This window comes from Gossypium hirsutum, chromosome A05 (genome assembly GCF_007990345.1).
Source record: "Gossypium hirsutum isolate 1008001.06 chromosome A05, Gossypium_hirsutum_v2.1, whole genome shotgun sequence".
Classification (NCBI taxonomy): Eukaryota; Viridiplantae; Streptophyta; class Magnoliopsida; order Malvales; family Malvaceae; genus Gossypium; species Gossypium hirsutum.
This window is the reverse complement of record NC_053428.1, coordinates 10,760,700-10,780,253: the sequence shown is the minus strand read 5'-3', so window position 1 is coordinate 10,780,253 and position 19,554 is coordinate 10,760,700. Positions and strand designations below refer to the sequence as shown.

The 19,554-nt window shown below is 34.3% G+C and overlaps 2 protein-coding genes across 3 annotated transcripts; one reads left to right on the top strand and one right to left on the bottom strand.

The window, feature by feature from the left end:
- Positions 1 to 557: 557 nt before the first annotated feature.
- LOC107958506 (exopolyphosphatase PRUNE1) lies at positions 558 to 9,902 on the bottom strand. Its single transcript, XM_016894306.2, has 13 exons — positions 9,591 to 9,902; positions 8,220 to 8,835; positions 7,548 to 7,732; positions 7,072 to 7,152; positions 6,961 to 7,002; positions 6,825 to 6,869; positions 5,390 to 5,476; positions 3,703 to 3,829; positions 3,473 to 3,553; positions 1,621 to 1,746; positions 1,480 to 1,544; positions 1,037 to 1,142; positions 558 to 899 (listed from the first exon to the last, which is right to left on the bottom strand). Exons 1-13 carry the CDS (start codon positions 9,615 to 9,617, stop codon positions 790 to 792), a joined length of 1,698 nt encoding a protein of 565 aa, XP_016749795.1. The 5' UTR covers positions 9,618 to 9,902; the 3' UTR covers positions 558 to 789.
- Positions 9,903 to 11,359: 1,457 nt separating this feature from the next.
- Positions 11,360 to 19,348, top strand: LOC107958507 (uncharacterized). Of its 2 annotated transcripts, none has more exons than XM_016894307.2 (9): positions 11,360 to 11,460; positions 11,622 to 11,710; positions 11,818 to 11,932; positions 12,232 to 14,069; positions 14,811 to 16,339; positions 16,473 to 16,597; positions 16,709 to 17,529; positions 17,821 to 17,933; positions 18,798 to 19,348. In XM_016894307.2, exons 2-9 carry the CDS (start codon positions 11,624 to 11,626, stop codon positions 19,096 to 19,098), a joined length of 4,929 nt encoding a protein of 1,642 aa, XP_016749796.2. In that variant the 5' UTR covers positions 11,360 to 11,460; positions 11,622 to 11,623; the 3' UTR covers positions 19,099 to 19,348. The 2 variants fall into 2 exon arrangements, with proteins under 2 accessions (XP_016749796.2, XP_016749797.2); XM_016894308.2 differs by having other exon boundaries at positions 11,384 to 11,532.
- The last annotated feature ends 206 nt before the right edge of the window (positions 19,349 to 19,554 follow it).

The following is a 19,554-nucleotide window of genomic DNA, read 5'->3' as shown; positions in this document are numbered from 1 at the left end:
CATCTCACCGTTAAGCGGCATCACTTATATTTTGTCATAAATTATATTTAATAATGTTATGGGAAAAAATAACAATTTTTTAAAGTAGTATTGCTTGACATATTAACAACATTTTATATAAAATTTTCAAAAATACCAATTTTTTCTACTTAATACACTAAAAAATAGGATATGGGATAACAAAATATTTTTTTTTGATGTTGCTCAACACATTGGCAACACCTGTGTTAATTTTTTTAAATAAGTTGACAAAAAGAAAAAAAAACTGAAAAAGAGAGGAAAAAAAGCTAAACGAAAAGAGGTTGGGTGGATGCTAAAGAATTTGTAACAGGAACATTGATTAGGATGTTTGATCTGAAGACTCACACATTTCATTTGCCATGTGACGAGTGCAATATCACCTTAGAAAATGCTGCATTAGACTTCAAGTTCTTAGTTGATGTTGCTGCAATTACGGATTCAAGTAAAATGATTAAACTTGCGTCACTTTGCTACCAGTTGGTTGGACGTTTGTCAGGTGATGGTAGTGCTAAGCTTTCGGTTTGAAATATTCTTGGTTAAAACAAAATTTCGAAATTTTATCGAGTAATGCCTTTGAATGGGAGAAAATGTGCACTGTTCGAAGATATATATTTCAACATAGAATTACATACGAAACCAAAATCCAAATCTAAAGGTAGGCGTGCACTCTTAAACATGATTATGATTATGTTTGCAGCTATCATACATCAAAATCTTCATTTACTTTCATGTTGATGATGTTGTTTAGGCACATAATGATGATAATTATTAAGGTCGGTGTTGGTTGAAGGGGCCGCCAAACTGTTCCAAAAGCCGCTCGATTGTCTTTCTTGATGTAACCTTATCAATCTCGAACGCCTTCATCTCCTCCCCTATACCTAAAATAAAGGAGAAACAAATCAAACTCGTTCAGTCGGTGCATGCAATTATACTTAAGAAGAGACATATATCCAATATTTCAAAACATCTGCAAATTTTATCTATTCATCAACAGATGGGTTGAGATAAAGCAGACCTGGTTGATGAACAGCTATGAGAGGCAGTTGAGAAGCATTGGAATTGAAGAAGAAGAGTAGATTCTTCATCACCTCCACAGATTCAGTTGAGACTAGGATCTCTCTCTACATAACATTCATACATTCACAAGAAAGCAATATTGCTTTTACTTTTCTCTGTATGCAAATTTGACTAATTGTGTACCCTGTAATCTGAAACGAAAAGAATCCCCAACTACCAGGATGTCTCTATCAAGTGCATGATCAACACTAAATTTATTAATAACATACTGCCTGTTCAGTCTTCCTAGAACTTTAACTTTTACGATACTCAGAAACAAAACAAGCTCTCCAACAATTAACCATAGGTTAAAATTTTCCAATTTCAAATCGTATAATGACAGCAAGTCTACACTCTAGAAGAAAAAATGAATAAATAAACGGATTTTACGAGAATCCAGACCTTGAAATTCTTCTGTTGATCATAATATCCTGAAACAATCATGAGCAGACGAAGTTTCTCCGTTTCTGATATGCAGGGCAAAAAGTCAGGGATAGAAAAACAGACTCTCAAGTGATTTAATTCATATTTTTAACAACTCACGAAGAAAATGTTTTATTTCCCTAGTTGAGGCCTCGCCATGTGAAAGAAGCTGCTCCACTGGAATGCCAACAGAACTCATACCAACATGTGCAACCGTTAACCTTGAACAAGAGTTGTCTGCCTTGCCTGGTTTAACAATCCAAGTTAACCGAATGCAATTGAATGGCAATTACACAAACAGAGAATCATGAATCACACAACAAAAGTCCAAAAAACCCTAAACCTTACAACACTAAACACTATATGCTAAACCATAAATAAAAAACAATAAACACAAAAACCATAAACATAAAATCACAAACACTAAATTCAAAAAATTGCAAAACCCTAAATCTAAAATTCTAGACCATACAATCTTAAACCCTAAACAACAAACAATAAACTAAAAATCCTAAACTCATAGATCTAAAAACCCTGAAACTCAAATCTAAAACTATAACTCCTAATTCCTAAATTCAAAACCCTAAATATAAATCCTAAAAATCATAGGCCTTAAAAAACCCTAAACCTAAAAACCATAGGCACTAAAACAAGAAACCCTAAACATAAAAACATAATACCTTAAAAATAAAAACACTAAACCCTAAAAACAAAAACAATAAACCATAATTCTTAAACCCTAAAAATAATAAAACCATAAACACTAACCCTTAAAATATAAACTATAAACCTTAAACTATAAGCAATAAACCCTAAACATAAAAACCTAAACACCCTAAAAATAAAAACCCTAAATACTAAAAACAATAAACTCTACAAATACTAAAACCATAAAACCTAAACCCTAAACAATAAATCCTAAACCCAAACTCTAAAATCCTAAAAAAAATAAAATCATACATTCTAAACCCTAAATCATTAGCAATAAAACCCTAAGCCCTAAAAATAAAAACATAAAACTCCCTTAAAAACCCTAAGAACAATAAACACAAAATACTACTAAACCCTAAATCTTAAAACCATAAACCATAAACCATAAATCATAAACCATAAGTAATAAAGCCATAAACCTAAAAACCATGATAATAAAATCCTAAACCCTAAAAATAATAAACCCTAAGAACACTAAAACCTTAAATTATAAACCCTAAACAAAAAACCTTAAGCACTAAACAATAACCCTAAAACATAAAACATAAAACCCTAAAACCTTAACCTCAAAAACACTAAACCCTAATAACAATAAAACAATAAACCCTAAAACAACACCACCACCAAAACCTTAAGCCATAAATCATAAACCTTAAAACCCTAAACCTAAACCACTAAACCCTAAAATTAATAAACATTAAAACCTTAAATCATAAAACCATAAAAACCCTAAATCCCAAACAATAAAACACTAAACCATAAACCTTAAAATAAATAAAACCCTAAACCCTAAACACCCCCCCAAAAAACTATATATCATAAAAACTCTAAACCCTAACCCATAAACATAAAACCATAAACCCTAAAAACCGTAAATCATAAACCCTAAAAACCATAAATCATAAGCCCTAAAAATCATGAATCCTAAACCCTAAAAACTAAAAACCATAAAACCCAAAAACACAAAACACTAAGCCATGAAACCATAAACCCTAAACGCTAAAAATACAAAGTCCTAAACCTTAAAAACACTAAAATATCAACACTAAAACCCCTAAGCCATAAACCCCTAAACTCAAACTCTATAGCCATAAACCATAAACCCCTAAATCCTAAAAACCTAATCCATACAACCCAAAATAATAAACCATTAGATTTCCTCACTATGTGATGTTAACACTTGAAAGTAATGTTGAGTGTCAGCTACTATCATTCACTTAATGGAAATTCAATCAAATATAGTCAAAGTGCAAGTACAAACCTACTCTTGTCCACTTCTTGAAATCTTTTCCCAAAATATCAGCTACTCTCAGCTCAGACACATCATATAGTTTATATCGCACTGCAAATCATGAGTTTTAGATCCAAACATTAGCCTAAGTAAAAAACACGTGAATATGGAGTGAGATTGGATTATTTCCATATTCTTGTTTGGAGGAGAGAGAGAGTGAAGAGAGAATAAAGGGAGGAATTAGGTCAAAAAGAGCTTACATATCTGGTACAGGCCATTGCATCCAAAACGACCAGCTCCATTGAGCAACAATGTAGCCATGTATTTATCCTTGGTCGTAGAATCAGGACTTGACAGATTTCCAGTGTCTAACAGAATACCAGCTAACTGCACATAAGTAAAATTTCAGCTTGTCTCATTTGGTTGACTTTGATCACAATTTCATTTACAGCTCCTAATATTATTTCACTGAATCAACCAGACACGAAATTCAGGAAATCAGTTGGGTTCTATCATTTTTGCTACTTGCTTTTGGAAGCAAAAAGTAAAATCATGCTTCTACTTTGGACACAGAAGCAAACAACATTTTCAGAGTATCAAAAAGTAAAAATTCCATATTCATGGATAACACAGTTTTCCCCTCCCTCGGAAGGAACATCCATTCACTTGTTTGACAGCTAAGAGGAATAGCTTTCTCTTTTGACTGAGAACTGCTTACATTTGTTGATAAGCAGTAGTCAATCCCGGAAAAGGGTCAAGTGTTAGGCTTGATGCCATATCTACTTTTAGGGTTATTCAGCATAATATTACTTTGACTAGCTGTTCTCTCTTTCCTTAGTAGAAGCTAGGAAGAAGAGCAACAAACCTAACAGAATCGGACTTGCTTGGGCCAAACCCTTCTGCCTTTAAGGTCATATTTCCTCCCAGACACAGGCCTTAGAGCCAACTTTATTGCAGTTCAGCGTACCCCAGATCTAAATATCGTTGAAAGAACTTGCTGATGTAAAAACTCAACTATACTAGCCTTAGGGTGGGCATGGGGCGGTGGTGTAGTGCGTTTAGCTTACTTTTTATCTCACGCTACAGTATCTAATCTCACCGCCACCGCTGTTTTTACACTAACCGCAAGTAAACGCACCGCCCATCCAAACTCACCCTTAGTCAACAAGGTCAGATCATGAGTGAAATGGTTTTGCTTTTCTTAGTTGCATTTATTTTTGGCAACTTTTGCGGAAGAAGAAAAAACAACAACAAAGTAGCATAAGAAATTTTGACCAGGCGCCTTAATTTATCCAATAACATCTATGCTAGATCATTTGGTATACGAGTACCATCAGCAATCAAACCACCACTCCAAAAATTTTGGAATAAAATCATATCTCTATAATATTAACACAGATACTATTCTTCACTGTTATAACCATCACACCGCAGAAGCACAATTATAAAGTAAGCACTTCGCCTCCAGCATTGCAATGCAATTATTGTGAATACAAACATTGCAAAGATTGTATTGTCGATCATTTTTCTTTAAGTTCTTATATAAGAATTTCAACTTAATGTGATTTTCTTATACTGTCAAGCAGACCTAAGCTGTTATACCGATCAAAGAATTTAATTCCATTTCAGCTCGAAATGTTAGAATTCAACGAAAAAATTCAGTTCCAGCAATTTAGCTCTTAATTTTTGACTTACTATTTTAACCTTCAAGTTTTGGTTTTATGAAAAAGTAACTCCGAAATTAAATACTTACTGCTAAATATGATAACCACTTGCAAAGTGCAAGTGAATGCTTTAATTGTTATGAGCTAGTTGCTTCCGTAAGTATCGCTCTTGATTAATTTGAAAAATAAATAGGAAAATATTAGTTAATGCTAGAATATATAAAATCATAAAGATAGAAAGGAAGCAAACAGTTGAATATTCAAAAGAAACTGCAATAAGTACCAAAAGTCGGCAGAATCCTTGTCCTGCCAAAATCTGAGGCGATGTCATTGCAAAGTTTTCAGCAATAAGTGTACAAGATGAGCACTCCTGCATACATGAATGCTGTTAAACAAGACCCCCCATACTATTTTATAACAGAGTAGATTTAAAAGCATATATTAAAAGGAGAGAGGGGGGGGGGGAGCTTCACAAGAAACACACATGACAAATAACAAAAAGCCAACTAATGTTCTTAGTTGCTGTTGCTAACCATTTCGGTAACTGCAACAATATGCATGTCATCGTTTGTTTTGCTTTAAAAGGAAAAATAGCACTGAAAACAAGACATGCTACTGTTTCGAAAATGAAATTCCCACTCTTAATCAAATTGAGATAAAAGAACGATTAAGTATGAACAGTGTTGTTCATGTCATTACTTTTCTTGTATAAAAATAAACTCTAAAGTAAAATAAAATATACAATCTTTTGCTTTTAACTTTATATAGAACACAGTAAATAGAAAAAGCATCAACCAGAAGGAGCCTAACTTCGCTACTTTAAAAATTATGACACATGTCCATAACAATTTTGTTCTTTACCAACAATAAACAAAGCAAAAAGGAATAGTAAAATTTGAGCTTAGAAAACTGGTAACGCTATTAAAGATCCCTTCTTTGTCTTCATTCATGCCTAATACATTTTTAGTGTGATACTATGTCTGATGATGCATATTGAATAATCAAGATTGAAAATAGAAGGCGCACTTGATAATCATTTGGATGACAATATTTTAACTGGACTATAAACTGCACTAGTTATCGACAAAATACTTTATGAAGAGAGTTAACCAAGCAAATTACTGGAAATTTCTGTGAACTGATTGGATAAAAGAGCTCCAATTGCCCTGGAATAGCATTCAAGTGTAGGAGAATCCATCCTAGAATTATTTTCCAGATAGAAAGGAAACAGATCCCTCTGTCTCTTTAAAGAGAACCCACTCAATTGAGTAACACTATGAACACCAAGAGCAGGTTTCATGAATATTGATAACATGATGAAACATAAAAAAAAAAACAAGATCATGACAAATAACAAGGTAATATTAACAATATATTGGATGGGATATACTTGCAAAAGATAGCTTTATGCTTTAACATTGGCTTTAAGGCCTCTTGTGACTATCTCAGTAAGACAAAAGTAACTATACTAGATATTCAATAACTAGAACATAACTTGGTATGCTAAACACTATCAGCTTGCTAGTAATTCTCCTTATTGGGAGCCACATCCCAGAAACATAAGTTATTCTCCTTAGGGAAAACCACATCATCAAAATATAATGATATCGGCATAACAAATCAAGAAAAAGCAAGACAATTAAATAATTAATATGACAATAAGAATGGATAATAGTCAAATAATATAGAATAACACAACTTAAACTCTCATGTCAGACCTGTCCCACGGTGGCTTTCTCAACCCAAGGGTACGCAAATTCGCCCTGTAGATAAAGGTGAATATCTGTTATTAATATTTTCAGATTCAAATAAAAAAGAAGGCATGAAATTAGCCATATTCAGTTGTATATATACCTCTTTGCAGTTAAAGATTTCAATGACTGATTCTTTTAGTGCCTGTACATAGGAAGCTATATAAATCATTTCTGATGGTCAAAAGGTCTTTCAGTTCTTGTAGAATATTACCTCTTGTTTACTCGGAAGCTTGTAACCATTTAATAGAACTAACTTAAGACTCCCAAACAAGTCATAATATGATAGATCAATCTGCCCATCATTCAACATCAAGAAGAAATGGTCAATTAAAGTTGGGAATTAAACTTAAATCATATTTTGAAATTTATCAGACAAGGTATCTGTGAAATGATCTGCAGATAAAAGAATAGCACCATACACTCAAATATCTGAACCTAAGCATTTAATAGCTGTTAGCACTTGAGAAATATATACTCCCTTTTGGGCCACTTATAGGAGTTACATAAACAAAATGTTAGTTATGAATATTTTATCCAACTGAGCAGGTCAGATGTTAAGAATTGAAAAAGTTTAATAAGGTCTTCTAAAAGCCATAAAATTGAATGCATAGAAAAGTAGCTCTTAAAAGATTCAAAGCAGGCAGAACAATGTTAATATAGGTATTACATCAGTTGAGCTGAACATACCTCATCAATAAAGATTAAGGATGACTGATCAATTTGACAAGAATCCAGCAACCATTTTAATTCAGCATGTGAGTTCAGCTCTGTCCTCTTTATGTTGATGACAGGAACAGTAAAGAACTGATCATTTTCCAGTGTTTCATTCAAGTAGAAGGCATACATGATTGCTGAAGCAACAGAGCCAACATCTGAAAATTGAAAATTCTGATATCAGAATATAAAATTCATGGCAAGAAGCGGAAGAATAAAATTGTGGTAGAGCATTCCTTTTCTTCATCCCAAAGATTTTGAATTTCTCAATACTGAAAACACAATACCTCCTCACCAGTCTTCCAAATTTTTTGTTGCCAAATAAATAAAATTAATTCATTAATTGAAGAAACTTGAGACTTAAAAGTACAGGTAAAGAATGGAAACAACTTCAATGCACTCGCAAGAAGAAAGATGCAAAAGCATGTTTGAGGACTAAGCTTAAGTTACATAATCACCTACCGCCTCATGCACATAAGGATTAGGTGTATGCTTCTCACAAATCAAACAAGAAATAAAGTAGCTTCATCTAGTTCTTGGTTAGAAGCAAATGAAGTGGAAAGAGTTATAAGCATAGCAAAAACAAAAGATAAGACTTCAGGACTTCTTTAATTATTATGGTAAGAGAAGACAACATATAATTACCAGGGACGTCTTGCCCAATAACAGCATGAAGGAACCTTCCTGGAACACCAGCATCAACCTCTTCCCTTCTCGATTTGAGAAAAAAGTTAAGTCTGTTAACGCTTTCACAGGATTCTACAATTTCCATTCGTGGTGAATATCCATTATAAAATGAAGCTGCAGACTGAGGAAGAGGAATTTTTGGCAAGCTGGTTCTTTTTTTCATAACCTTATATGATTTTTCAGTTCTCAACAGAGAAGTTACATAATGATCAAGTGAGTCTTTCATTGAATCACTTGGGTTATCCAAATGAAAGTTTGACTCTGACTGAATGTCTGATAGGACAGATGCAGGTGGCCTCACAGCATTTGACCAACTATCATTTGATACTCGGATAAATGGTTGAAGAATAGCATCTGATATTGAATCACCAAAAGCTGGTTCCATACGCTTTTCAGATATATCCAAATCAAGGTTTTTGCGCCCTGAGTCACCAATATCTGATCTAGACCTGGAAACCTTCTGGACATCATAAATGCCTCCAAAGTTAGAGTTAGAAGATTCTTCTGTTAAAGAGCCACCTTTTACTAATAGACCTTCAAAGTAAGGATTCTCTCGGGTACGAATATATGGTCCCTGTCATATAAGAACAAAAGAAAAAGGATTTGAAACATCGAGGAAATCTACACTGCAAAAAGAGGGAAAAAACACGGTTATGATAATTGAATATTTAAGGTCATAACCATTGAAGCCATGAGACTAGTGACATGAAAGCTAAGAACTAGTCTATGCTCTTACTCCGATTTAATTTACATTAAATGTACAGTTTTAATGTGTTACTAGAGATTGTAAACAAATATGAGAATCAATAGCAGCTTCTAGCTCAGGGCCATATCAGTTTATCTAAAAATAAATTGGAAAGTTTTGTGCAACATAATCACCTCATTGACTAACCATTTCCAAGTAGAAGAGAAGGAAGAAGTAGTAACTACTCAAGATTGTATAAAAAGCAAAAGACTATTTACACTTATCCTCGTTATTGGAATTCCATTTTTACAGGTAAATGCTCTATACACCAATGCCACAGCTAATAGTAATTTTACTAATTTGCGTGTGAAGGAAATTTTGAAAAAGGACTGTATAAAAGGTGAATATAACGAAAACGGTAGATAATCCTCTGTATGTCTTGACTGATTCACTCAAATTCAAAATCTATGGTTTAGGTTTTCTTCAACACAACATAGAGTGTTGTAACAGAAGCAAGAATATATACAGAAAAAAAAAAAACATAGTGTGTTCTGTAAACTACCGTTGTTTATACTGTTCGTATTGAGATCATTGCTAACAAAAGTAAAAGAAAAAGGAAATGGGCAGAGGGAAAGTAGATAAACCTGAGAAAGTGGTTGGGAGGAGGTCATGGTGGAGAAGAAGAAGAAGGGGCGTGGAAAAGTGAAAGGAGTGATGGGTTATGAGCAACGAGTGAAAGGGCGGCAGATTCGAGGAGACAAAGAGAGGAGGAGAAGACGACATCTTGAGATTCATTGTGGACTCCGCCATGCCGATTAAGACCAATTCAAGCTAAAACCTTTTCTAAAAACCATCGATGGCGGTTCCTATTCAATCCTCTGCAATGCACGCGCCAAACAATTCAAAATCAACGCTTCTACTTCCAAAATAAGTACGTTTGGTTGTTTGCCGTTACGCTTCACCTGGGAGGGCAGGGAAGAGAAGGGCTGGGTTGGTCAGCTTCCGTTTAAATCCACTTCAAATTTGGGCCTTTTACCTTTTCTTAATCCAACCCAATTTAGATATGGGGTTTTCAATTTTTTCAAAATCCAATTAAGTAATGATGCTTTAAAGAAAGAAAATAACAATGGTGTTTTTAATTTGACAGCATAACAATAAATTTAGTAATAAAGTTTATATTACTTGTTAATTTAACTTTTTACTTTTAAAATTAAAATTGACTCGTTCTCAATTTTTTAAAAAGAATTGAATTTAACTATTAACATTTTAAAAAGTGTCAATTTATTGTTTTTCAAGGGAGATATTGACAAACTTTTTATTTTTAAACATGTACTTCATCCTATATATTTAAAATATTTTAATAATTTTTAAATTATTTATTGACGTGATATAAAAGATAAATAACGTCATATCAACATTAAGTACACGTGATTTGTCACTTAAGTTGCCACACTAAATCGTTAAAAAATTAATATTTTAATCAACATTTTCATTAAAAAAATTATTTGATTGTTTTAAAATATTAATAACTAAATTTAACTAGAAAACAGAAATAAAGATCAAATTAATAAAATATATAAACGTTGAAGGATAAATTTATTATAGCTAATTTAATTGATGTGATATTTTAATAAGCTTTTGTGTTGGTAAAAGTTAAGATTTTGAGGAGTATTATTTTATAGACTGTTTTGATAAGTCTTGGTTAGATAATTGAATAATTTTTATATTATTTTACATGATATTTCCTAAAACAATAGAAAAGTAAAAATCATATAATTATATTTAAAAAAATCATAAAAAATAAATATTTAAAAATCATAAAATGTTTAAAGTAAAAATTTTAAAAGTTTGAAAAATGAAAATCACTTTTTCAATTTTTCGACTACTTTAAAAATTATATTTTTATTAAAAAAGTTTATTTTTATGATTTTTTGAAAGTTTCAATCTTTTTTTTTTGAAAAAAATATTTTTAAAAATATTTTACATTTTCGTATTTTAGAAAAAAATTTTGAAATTTTACGATTTTTAAATATATAATTTTATCAAAAAAAAATAAAAACTGTTTTTTTAATTTTCATGTTTTTAAATATTTCTTAGTTTTATTTCTCTTTTCACGCAGTTAAAATAGGTGACATGGGATTTTGAATAAAAAATAATAATGACACACATTAGTATTTCATTCGGATTTGATAATTTTATCTCTTATTTTCTCGACATTTTCCATGTGTAAATCTACTCACCTATCTATATCAGCCACCTCACCAGCATATTCCACCTCTAGCTTACTCAAAACCACGTCAAAATCACTACCATTTGCACTAAATTGGAGTAATTCGAATACTACAGGGACTAAATTCACATAAAATGAATACTACAGGGATTATTATAGAAATTAACAAAAAATTAAATAATTACCAAAACGATTCAGAGTCGGTTCGACCCATGCGCATATCCTCTTTGGTCGGGTCATTAAACTCTTTTTTCTCGCCGGTGCAAGGAAATCTCGGATCAAAGGTTTAGGGTTTTTCTTTCGTTTCCTAATTTATTTATTTATTTATTTATTTTTGCGGCAGTTGATTTGAACATGTAAGGCGCCATCCCTGAGTATTAAATTTAACAAAAGTTTTTTTTTTTATTGATGATTTCCTAATCTCGAATCCTTTAAGCTTTTGCAGTAATGGCGGCGGACGTTCCTAACACGCCTGAGACGAGTATTACGGGCGCGCCATGGGAGGACGTCCAAGTCTCTCCTTGCTGTCAAGTGGTAAGTTACGCTTTCATTTTAGAGAAGCACGTTTTGCAGTATTTATTTCCATAATTCTTCTTTCCTTTTTCTCGATTTTCTTTTTTCTTATTTATTTTCTTTTCTAGTGGAAAAATAAATATTTGAAGATAGAAAAGGGGCGAATATGTCTTAAGCAAGCAGTGCGCCTACTCGAAAAAGAATGTGATAATATTCAAGCCCAGAATTTGAAACTCAAGAAAGGTAAGTATAATGCCACTCTATGTAATGTAACATCCCTTGTTTCATTCTTTGTGTTTGTTTAGGGTTTGATTTTATATTTAATGCTTAATTATAGTAGAAGTTTGAGGATTTAGCTGAAACATTATTGCCTGCAGTAAAAGGGTGTGCTTCATACATTTAGGCGAGTCTTCTTCCATCTATTGTGAATTTATTTGTGTTGATCTTTATAGGAAAGGATTAGAAATTCAATTTCAATTGTCCTTCAATATTTGTTCCCCTATTTGGTTTGTTCCCCTAATTGGTAACTTTGCCCTTTGTAGCATATGAAGATGAGCAGGCACGAGCTGAGGTGGAGAAAGAGGGCAAAAAAAAGGAACTGGCTTTAAGAGGCTTATTAGAGAATGAGTTATCTGGTCTGAAGTCTGAGATATCCAACTTACAGCAAAAAGGTGATTCAGATGTTGAGCATAAATTTGAAGAAATAAAGCTTCTTGAAGCTAGTCTTTCAGACAGGGAGAAAGAAATAAGCTGGCTCAAGGAGCTTGTTGAGAAAGAGAAGAAGAGGGCAGATCTGGAAAAGAAGAAAGCTGCTGAAGCTGAAAAACATGCAGACATTGTGAAGAGTAAGGCTGGTGAAGAACGAAGGCTTGCTGATATGGAACGAAAGAAGGCTGAGGATTATAGAACACAATTGGAGGCATTAAGAGAAGAAGTTAGTGAAGCAAAGTGCAAATTGGTTTTTGAGAAGTCAAAGTTTGATGAAGCAACTAAGCAGCTACAGGAAGAAACAAGGAAGGCGGTTGAAGAAAGAAAATGTGCTGATTTGGAGATGGCTAAAGCAAAGGAGCAGAGGAAGTTTGTCGAAAAATCTAAGAAAGCTGTTGAAGATAGAAAATGTGCTGATCTGGAGATGGCTAAAGCACAGGAGGAGAGGAAGGTTGCAGAAGAGATGAAGAAGAAGGCTGTTGAAGAAAGAAAATGTGCTGATTTGGAGATTGCTAAAGCACAGGAGCAAAGGAAGACTGCAGAAGAATTGAAGAAGAAGGCTGTTGAAGAAAGAAAATGTGCTGATTTGGAGATTGCTAAAGCACAGGAGAAGAGGAAGACTGCAGAAGAATTGAAGAAGAAGGCTTCTGAAGAAAGAAAACATGCTGCTTTGGAGATGGCTAAAGCACAGGAGGAAAGGAAGATTGCAGAAGAGTCGAAGAAGAAGGCTGTTGAAGAAAGAAAACATGTGGCTTTGGAGATGGCTAAAGCACAGGAGCAGAAGAAGATTGCAGAAGAGATTAAGAAGAAGGCAGTTGAAGAACGAAAACATGCTGATTTACAGATGGCTGAAGCAGAGGCGCAAAGAAAGATTGCAGAAGAAACCAAGAAGAAGGCTGTTGAAGCAAGAAAATGGGCCGATTTTGAGATCGCTAAAGCGGAAGCGACTAAGAAGAAAGCTGTAGAAGAAAAGTTGCTTGCTGACAATATGACCAAACAGCTGGAAGAGGCTAGAAGAAGGAATGAAGACCTAGCGAAGAAGTTACGTGGCTCAAGAGGTTTGGGGGAGGATCGTTTTGACCAAGCAGATAGAAATATTGGTGCTGCAGCTGCAAAAATACAGAAGACTGCAGAAATGGGGGTGTTGAATGTAGAAGACGATAAGTTTAGGGCAGTTTCTGAATCTTTGCAATTTGAGGAGGCTGAGAAAGAGAAGGCTATTAGTGAGAAAAAGCCAGCAGATTCAAAGATGAGGAAAGCACAAAATAAAAGAAAGCTTGTAGAAGTGAACACTAAGAAGGCTAAGGGAGGAAAACATTGCGCCGATCATATGTTGAAGCAGTTAGAAGATGCTAGGCTTAAGATTAATGAACTGCAGAAGCAAATGCATGAACTCTCATCTGCTAGAAATATGGTCGACAAGTTGGTTGTTTCTTCTGCCAAAGGTATTAGTGCTGAAGTAGAAGTAAAGCTTTTGAAAAAACAACTAAAATTTCAAAAGAAAAGAGTAAAGCATGCAATAGATGTGGCTAGGTTGAAAAAAGGCCGTAGCAATCTCTTGCAGCAAGAACTAGGTTGCATGAAGCTTGAGTTAATTCAATTTTTGAAACGCTTGGATGCGCTAGATAAATGTTTCTCAACCCCTTCTGAAGGTATAGATGAGATGGGAAAGGTTAGTTTCTCATTCATATGCATATATCTGTCTTCTTTTTCTGTTGCAGTTTCTATATTTTCTTGCCTTGAAATTTCATTGTTTTCCTGATTGATTATCATAGTGATGTAATTCGCTTTTGAAAAGTAGCATACAGGTTTTGGCGTTTGATACTATACTTTGCTACTGGTTGATTTTTCTCAGACAGATGGTTACCTGATGCCTCTTTAGTGTCATTGAACTGGTGGGTAGAGAATAAGTTCGCTTTCAGTGCTACTTTAATTTCTGGGCTGTTTGAATGCATTTGCACATCACTGATACGATTTGTGATTCTCTGTAACTCCCATAAGTGCTTGGTAATTTAATTTCCCCAGTCTGGGATAAACTGAAGAGAAGGCAAAATAGAACATTCTCAAATGAAGGGTGGGAAAGAGAGCTGAAGAAGTAATTGGGGGGGGGCGAGAGAAGAGGGGCTTTTGTGGGAGGGAACAGAGAAAGAGCTTTAGTCCTTCTAAGTGTTCATTGTATATTTTATCTCACTTGGTCACTTATATTTTATGAATCTAAATTCTACCTTTTAATACTTACCTACAAAGAACAAAATTTTCTCTTGGCTTTAGTTATTTTTTTTAGGGTTTCAATCTGCAATGCATAAGGTTGTTCACTTAACATGTACAACTTTCAGTCTTCTTTTATTTGTTATTATTTCTGACTGAGATTCTGATCATGTTTGTACGTGGGATTGTTTGATATGCTTTTCAGGGTGGAGATTTTGGCAGTATGCAACTGTCAAAGTTGAAAAAGACTTTATGCAGCCTAAACTTACGTCAAAAATGTCTTCAAACTGAACACCAACTGCTGAAATCTAGGTGCATGGATACACCTCCATTCAATCCTCTTCTGGAAACAGTTCAACATGATACACATTTGCACCATATGCAAGGAGGGGACTGTACTGAAACCTTAACAGGTATTACTTCTAAATTGGAGTCTCTGCTTGGAGGCTCTAATCGAAAAATGTTACAGAGTTCTGCAATAAGTTCCAGTACAGCATCTTTTTCTGATAGACAGTTGGTGGGCTCACAGGAAAGGGGTGCTTTTTCTGTTACTACATCAGCAAAACTGAGTGAAGAAAACTTAAATTTACAACCAACTATTTCAAGTATGTCTGGAGGAGTTGCAAAAACTAGGGGCAATGAAAATCTTGCTGTGGTTGATGAAAATAATATGAGAAGTTCTCTTCCTGTTGGTCTTCTTGGAGGAGTTCATCGCGATATTAGAAAAAGGAAAATGATACTTGATGCTGTTGAATCTATTGATCAATTTTGCTGTGAGAGTAAGCAATTGCATCTACAGCTTGAGGAGAAGCTATCTGTTTTGCATCGTATGGTAGGAACAATGGACAAACCCAGAGAGGATACAAAACATGTTAGACCTGACCTGCAAGATTTTGCTTATCCTGTGCATGATAGGTTTCATAAGAAGAGAAAAACATATCATGAAGAGACGGTAGCTATGGAGCAATCTTGTGATGGTCTGCAGATGAAGCAGATACAAAGTTGCCCTGAACAATTGTTCAACCCTGATGTAATTGACCCCAAAATTATGGTTGGTTTTGAGGAGGTAATGAACAAAAACTATATGAAATTGCTGGATTTGGACAATGCTGCTGAGGAGGAATATTATAGGATTGCAGTAGAAATGCCCATATCACCTACACTTCCTGAGATGGAATTTCCAGGCATTGAAACATTTGAGGCAAACCAGTTTAGACGTTTACAGGATGAGGTTTGTGAAAGATTCTCTCATGAAAATGAAAATTTTGCATCTTCTGACAGTGGTGGTGTTAAGAATGCGGAGAATGTTTCCAACAATTTGCAGTGTAATAGGGTGGGCACTTCACCTAAATTATTACATCATGAGAACGAGTGTTCTTATTGTTCTTTTGACATTCCAAGGAGTAATGAGAATGGTTTATGCAGTACAATGCCAGCTGAAAAAGCCCTTTTAAGCCACTCCCGAAACTCTGGAGTAGGAGTGGAGATGTCAGTTATTCCTAGTTCAAGTGATAGACTGGCAAGCATTCCATTTGAAAGTGAAACTAGATCAACAATTGGAAGTATCCCGAAATATTGTATTGTGTTCTCTAACATCAAGGATGATAGCAGTGTATCTAGGATTGTTTGTGCAACTAAAACTTGTATGGCTCGTTGCTCTTTACCTGCTCAGACAGAGTTTGTTGTGCATAGAATTTTACAAGCTCTTAAACAGGAAGAACAGCTTTCATCCAAGTGAGTGTGTTAGTGTTATCGAGATATGCCAAATTGTCTGATTTGAGGACTCCATGAGTACTTTATTTCTCTTGTCATTTTATTTGGTCATGCTGAGAATTTCTTTCTAGAATTTAATGGTTTTTTATTTCAGGGAGAAGGCGTGTGCATTTTTCTCACTGGTACTTCTCAACTTCTGTAAAGCTACTTCGGGGAAGTGCTCTCTTATTAGGGATTTCATTCCCTGCTTAACTCTGTTTGCCAAACATATACTTGAAGGTACCTTCAAAACTTTTATTCTAGGTTATCACTGGATTTGTTGTATCTGTACTAGCTCTTATAATTTTTCATTTCCATTTTCGCTTTATTTAACTGCTGTTTTTGGTGCAGTGGTATCTGATGCTGAGCCTAGAAGTGTATTGTCTGAATTATGTTTTGGAGATCTGCTTAGTGTAATTGAGGGTTTTCTTATAGAGGGAAGAGTTATTTCATGTACTAATCTATCTTCTGAGACTTCTGTTGAATATGAGTCGGGAATACATGTTACCGTTGATGGTTTGGATGTAATATTTTCATATGAAGCTGCTTCAGCTGACCTGTTGGTGGGAGGTAGCATTATATTGGGTTCAATATGTACAGCTGCTGACTCTGTTAGCTTTTTGTGTGAGGCTGTGTACAACATCTTCCGGATGCATAGATATGATACCTCGGTGGTTCTGATTATTCTTCATGTCTTTGCTTATGTGGGTGGTGATAAACTTTTCACATTAAGAAACTACAGTTTGACAATGACTGTATTAAAATCTGTAGTCACGTTCCTTGAAAGTGAACGTGCATCAGTAGCTACGTCAACTCTTCCGTTGGTGGATGATGTTCAACCTCAGTTCCCTGCATGTGTTGGCTGCCCATTTTCTAAGGATGCCCTTTCTGTGGATACTGTTGTTTCATTACTCTTTGCAAAGCTTCAAAATTTTGCCCGGTCAGGCTTTTTGTGTCAAGATCTAACATCCAATTCATCAAATTCAAGTTCCAGATCCACTGAGGATAAAGCTGAACAGAATTTGACCTGTGTCCTTGATATTAATTGTGAGGTTCCCTGTTGTTTAAACATGTACAGTTCAACTTGTAAAAACTCAGGATCAGTTGGCACTGGGACTTTGTGTGACATCAGTGATGTCTTATCGTTAATGGAGCTGCTTGCATGCAATATGGTATGTGTTTCATATGTTTTTAGCAAGTGATACTCTTTTAGCTGCTTTTGATGCAACTAGTATTTTTTTTACCTTTTGCTTTGGAAAGACAAGGACTGCAAAAGTAGTGTTTGGCTATTACTTTCCAATGGCTGAAGCAAAACTTTTAGAGCTTTCAGCCTTGAATTCTTTGATAAATAAAAGCCTGAAGAGACGTCTAATATTTGGTTTTGGGTTGTGCTTTATAATAGTGAAATTTCATGCTCTTTTGTATTGAGTTACCTACTTCTCTTTATGTTTTCTTGTAAACAGGGCTGGGACTGGACATGCAGGAAAATCATTTCTCAGCTGTGGAGCATGTTGGAGTCATCTTTCTTTGGGAACCTTAGTGTTGCTATTGTTATTCTTCTCGGTCAACTTGGGAGGTATGCTTGCGTTAAATTTTTCCTTTTCTCATATATTTTAAACTTTCCCTTTCTTTGGTTTATAGTCATTATTATTTCTGCCTTGAGGAAACATTAGTGTTCTAACTGTGGGCAGGAGCACCATTTTTCCTATAATGATGTTGGTAGGAACCCAATGCAGGAAAAACAAATTACTTGGATTTAGCTTTTAGCTAGATAGAATTAGACTTTAGAAGTTGAGAGAAAGACGGTTGCAGATGAAGACCAACTGACATGGGAGAGTGCTTGAAACTTGAGCTAAAAGAAAAGACTTACGTTTACTGCAATTAATTATTGAACCCGGATTAATTCAATGATAACTTTGATTTAATTTGGAATCTACATTCGTCGGCATCAGAAGTTGGATATAGCAGATTTAAGAAAGGGTTGAGTCTATTGCTAAATATTGGTGAAAACTTATTATGAGATGACTTAAAATTTAATCAAACTGGAAAATGCATTAATCAGAGAAACAACCTGACTGAACTGGAGCTTGATATTGGAAGTACTAAGTTCGTTTGCATTCTGAATCTGATGGTAGAAGCTTTTTTTCTAGTGATTTTAAGTTACTGCAGTTGTATAAACTTCATAGATCATCTTGGAGATACGGGCTTCAAATCCTGGGACATATGGGGTGGGCTTAATGGGATGGGAGACAGTGCTACCTCCCATTGTAAAGCTTAAAAATCTCTTGTAAAAAAAGAGAGGCAAGAATATGTTAATATGGGGAGAAAAATTTTTGTTGTACCCAGGCTGATAACTTGATGTGCCATGATATCTCATTAAGCTGTAGATGCTGTGTAAAACTGAGGAAGTTCATCCCATTAATGATGTCTGTTTTTTCAGGCTTGGAGTTGATGCTGTTGGATATGAAGATAAAGAGGTTGAAAACTTGAGAGCCAAGTTATCTGCTTTCTTGTGGCAGGAGACTACTATTAGAGCAGGTCTCCCCATCCAGCTTGCATCCGTTTCTGCTTTGCTTGGACTTGTATCCCTTGATTTTAAGAAAGCTAGTCTGGAGAATGGTAATCTTCCAGGCATGTCAGGTCAATGTGTGCCTGCAGAACTTTTAAGAAACTGGTTTCTTCAGTTGACTGAAGAGCAGCGATCAATGTCAATTAGGCTTTTTTTCCAGGCCGTTGACTGAGATTGTTGTGGTTGCAGGGGAAAGTTTCAAATTGGGATACATGTAAGAAATTTTGGTAAAACTATAGTATTTGAGAAATCAAAGTAGTTGTGGGACTCTGCTGCGCAAGTGCATCCTACAGATTTGATTTTGATATGGTTGAAATAAAATATAGGAATTGGGGGATTGTGGAACTTGAGTCTGGGTTTTGCTGCTAAATTTTTATTTTGTCAATTCACCTAAAAGTAAATGAAAAAAATATTCAAATTAATATTTGTTGATATGGTATATTATTTGACATGAATATTTTAATAATTTTTAATAATGTTTAATTTTTAAACAAATTTTTTATAATATTTTTGAATTTTTAAAATTTTAAAAAATTACTTAAATGTTGATATCTCATATTGTTAATTTTTTCATTCATTTTAAGGGTTTTAAAAGAAGAAAATAAATAAATAGTTAAAATAAATTTTT

What these genes read in the sequence shown, in the direction of transcription:
- LOC107958506 (XM_016894306.2), bottom strand. Translation starts at nt 9,617, where the DNA reads ATGACCTCCTCCCAACCACTTTCTCAG. An exon ending in CCTTAATCTTTATTGATGAG is followed by an intron (nt 7,153 to 7,547) that starts GTATGTTCAGCT and finishes AATGATGGGCAG; the next exon opens with ATTGATCTATCATATTATGA. An exon ending in GGAAATAAAACATTTTCTTC is followed by an intron (nt 1,545 to 1,620) that starts GTGAGTTGTTAA and finishes CCTGCATATCAG; the next exon opens with AAACGGAGAAACTTCGTCTG.
- LOC107958507 (XM_016894307.2), top strand. Translation starts at nt 11,624, where the DNA reads ATGGCGGCGGACGTTCCTAACACGCCTGAGACGAGTATTACGGGCGCG. An exon ending in GTATAGATGAGATGGGAAAG is followed by an intron (nt 14,070 to 14,810) that starts GTTAGTTTCTCA and finishes TATGCTTTTCAG; the next exon opens with GGTGGAGATTTTGGCAGTAT. An exon ending in GAAGAACAGCTTTCATCCAA is followed by an intron (nt 16,340 to 16,472) that starts GTGAGTGTGTTA and finishes TTTTTATTTCAG; the next exon opens with GGAGAAGGCGTGTGCATTTT.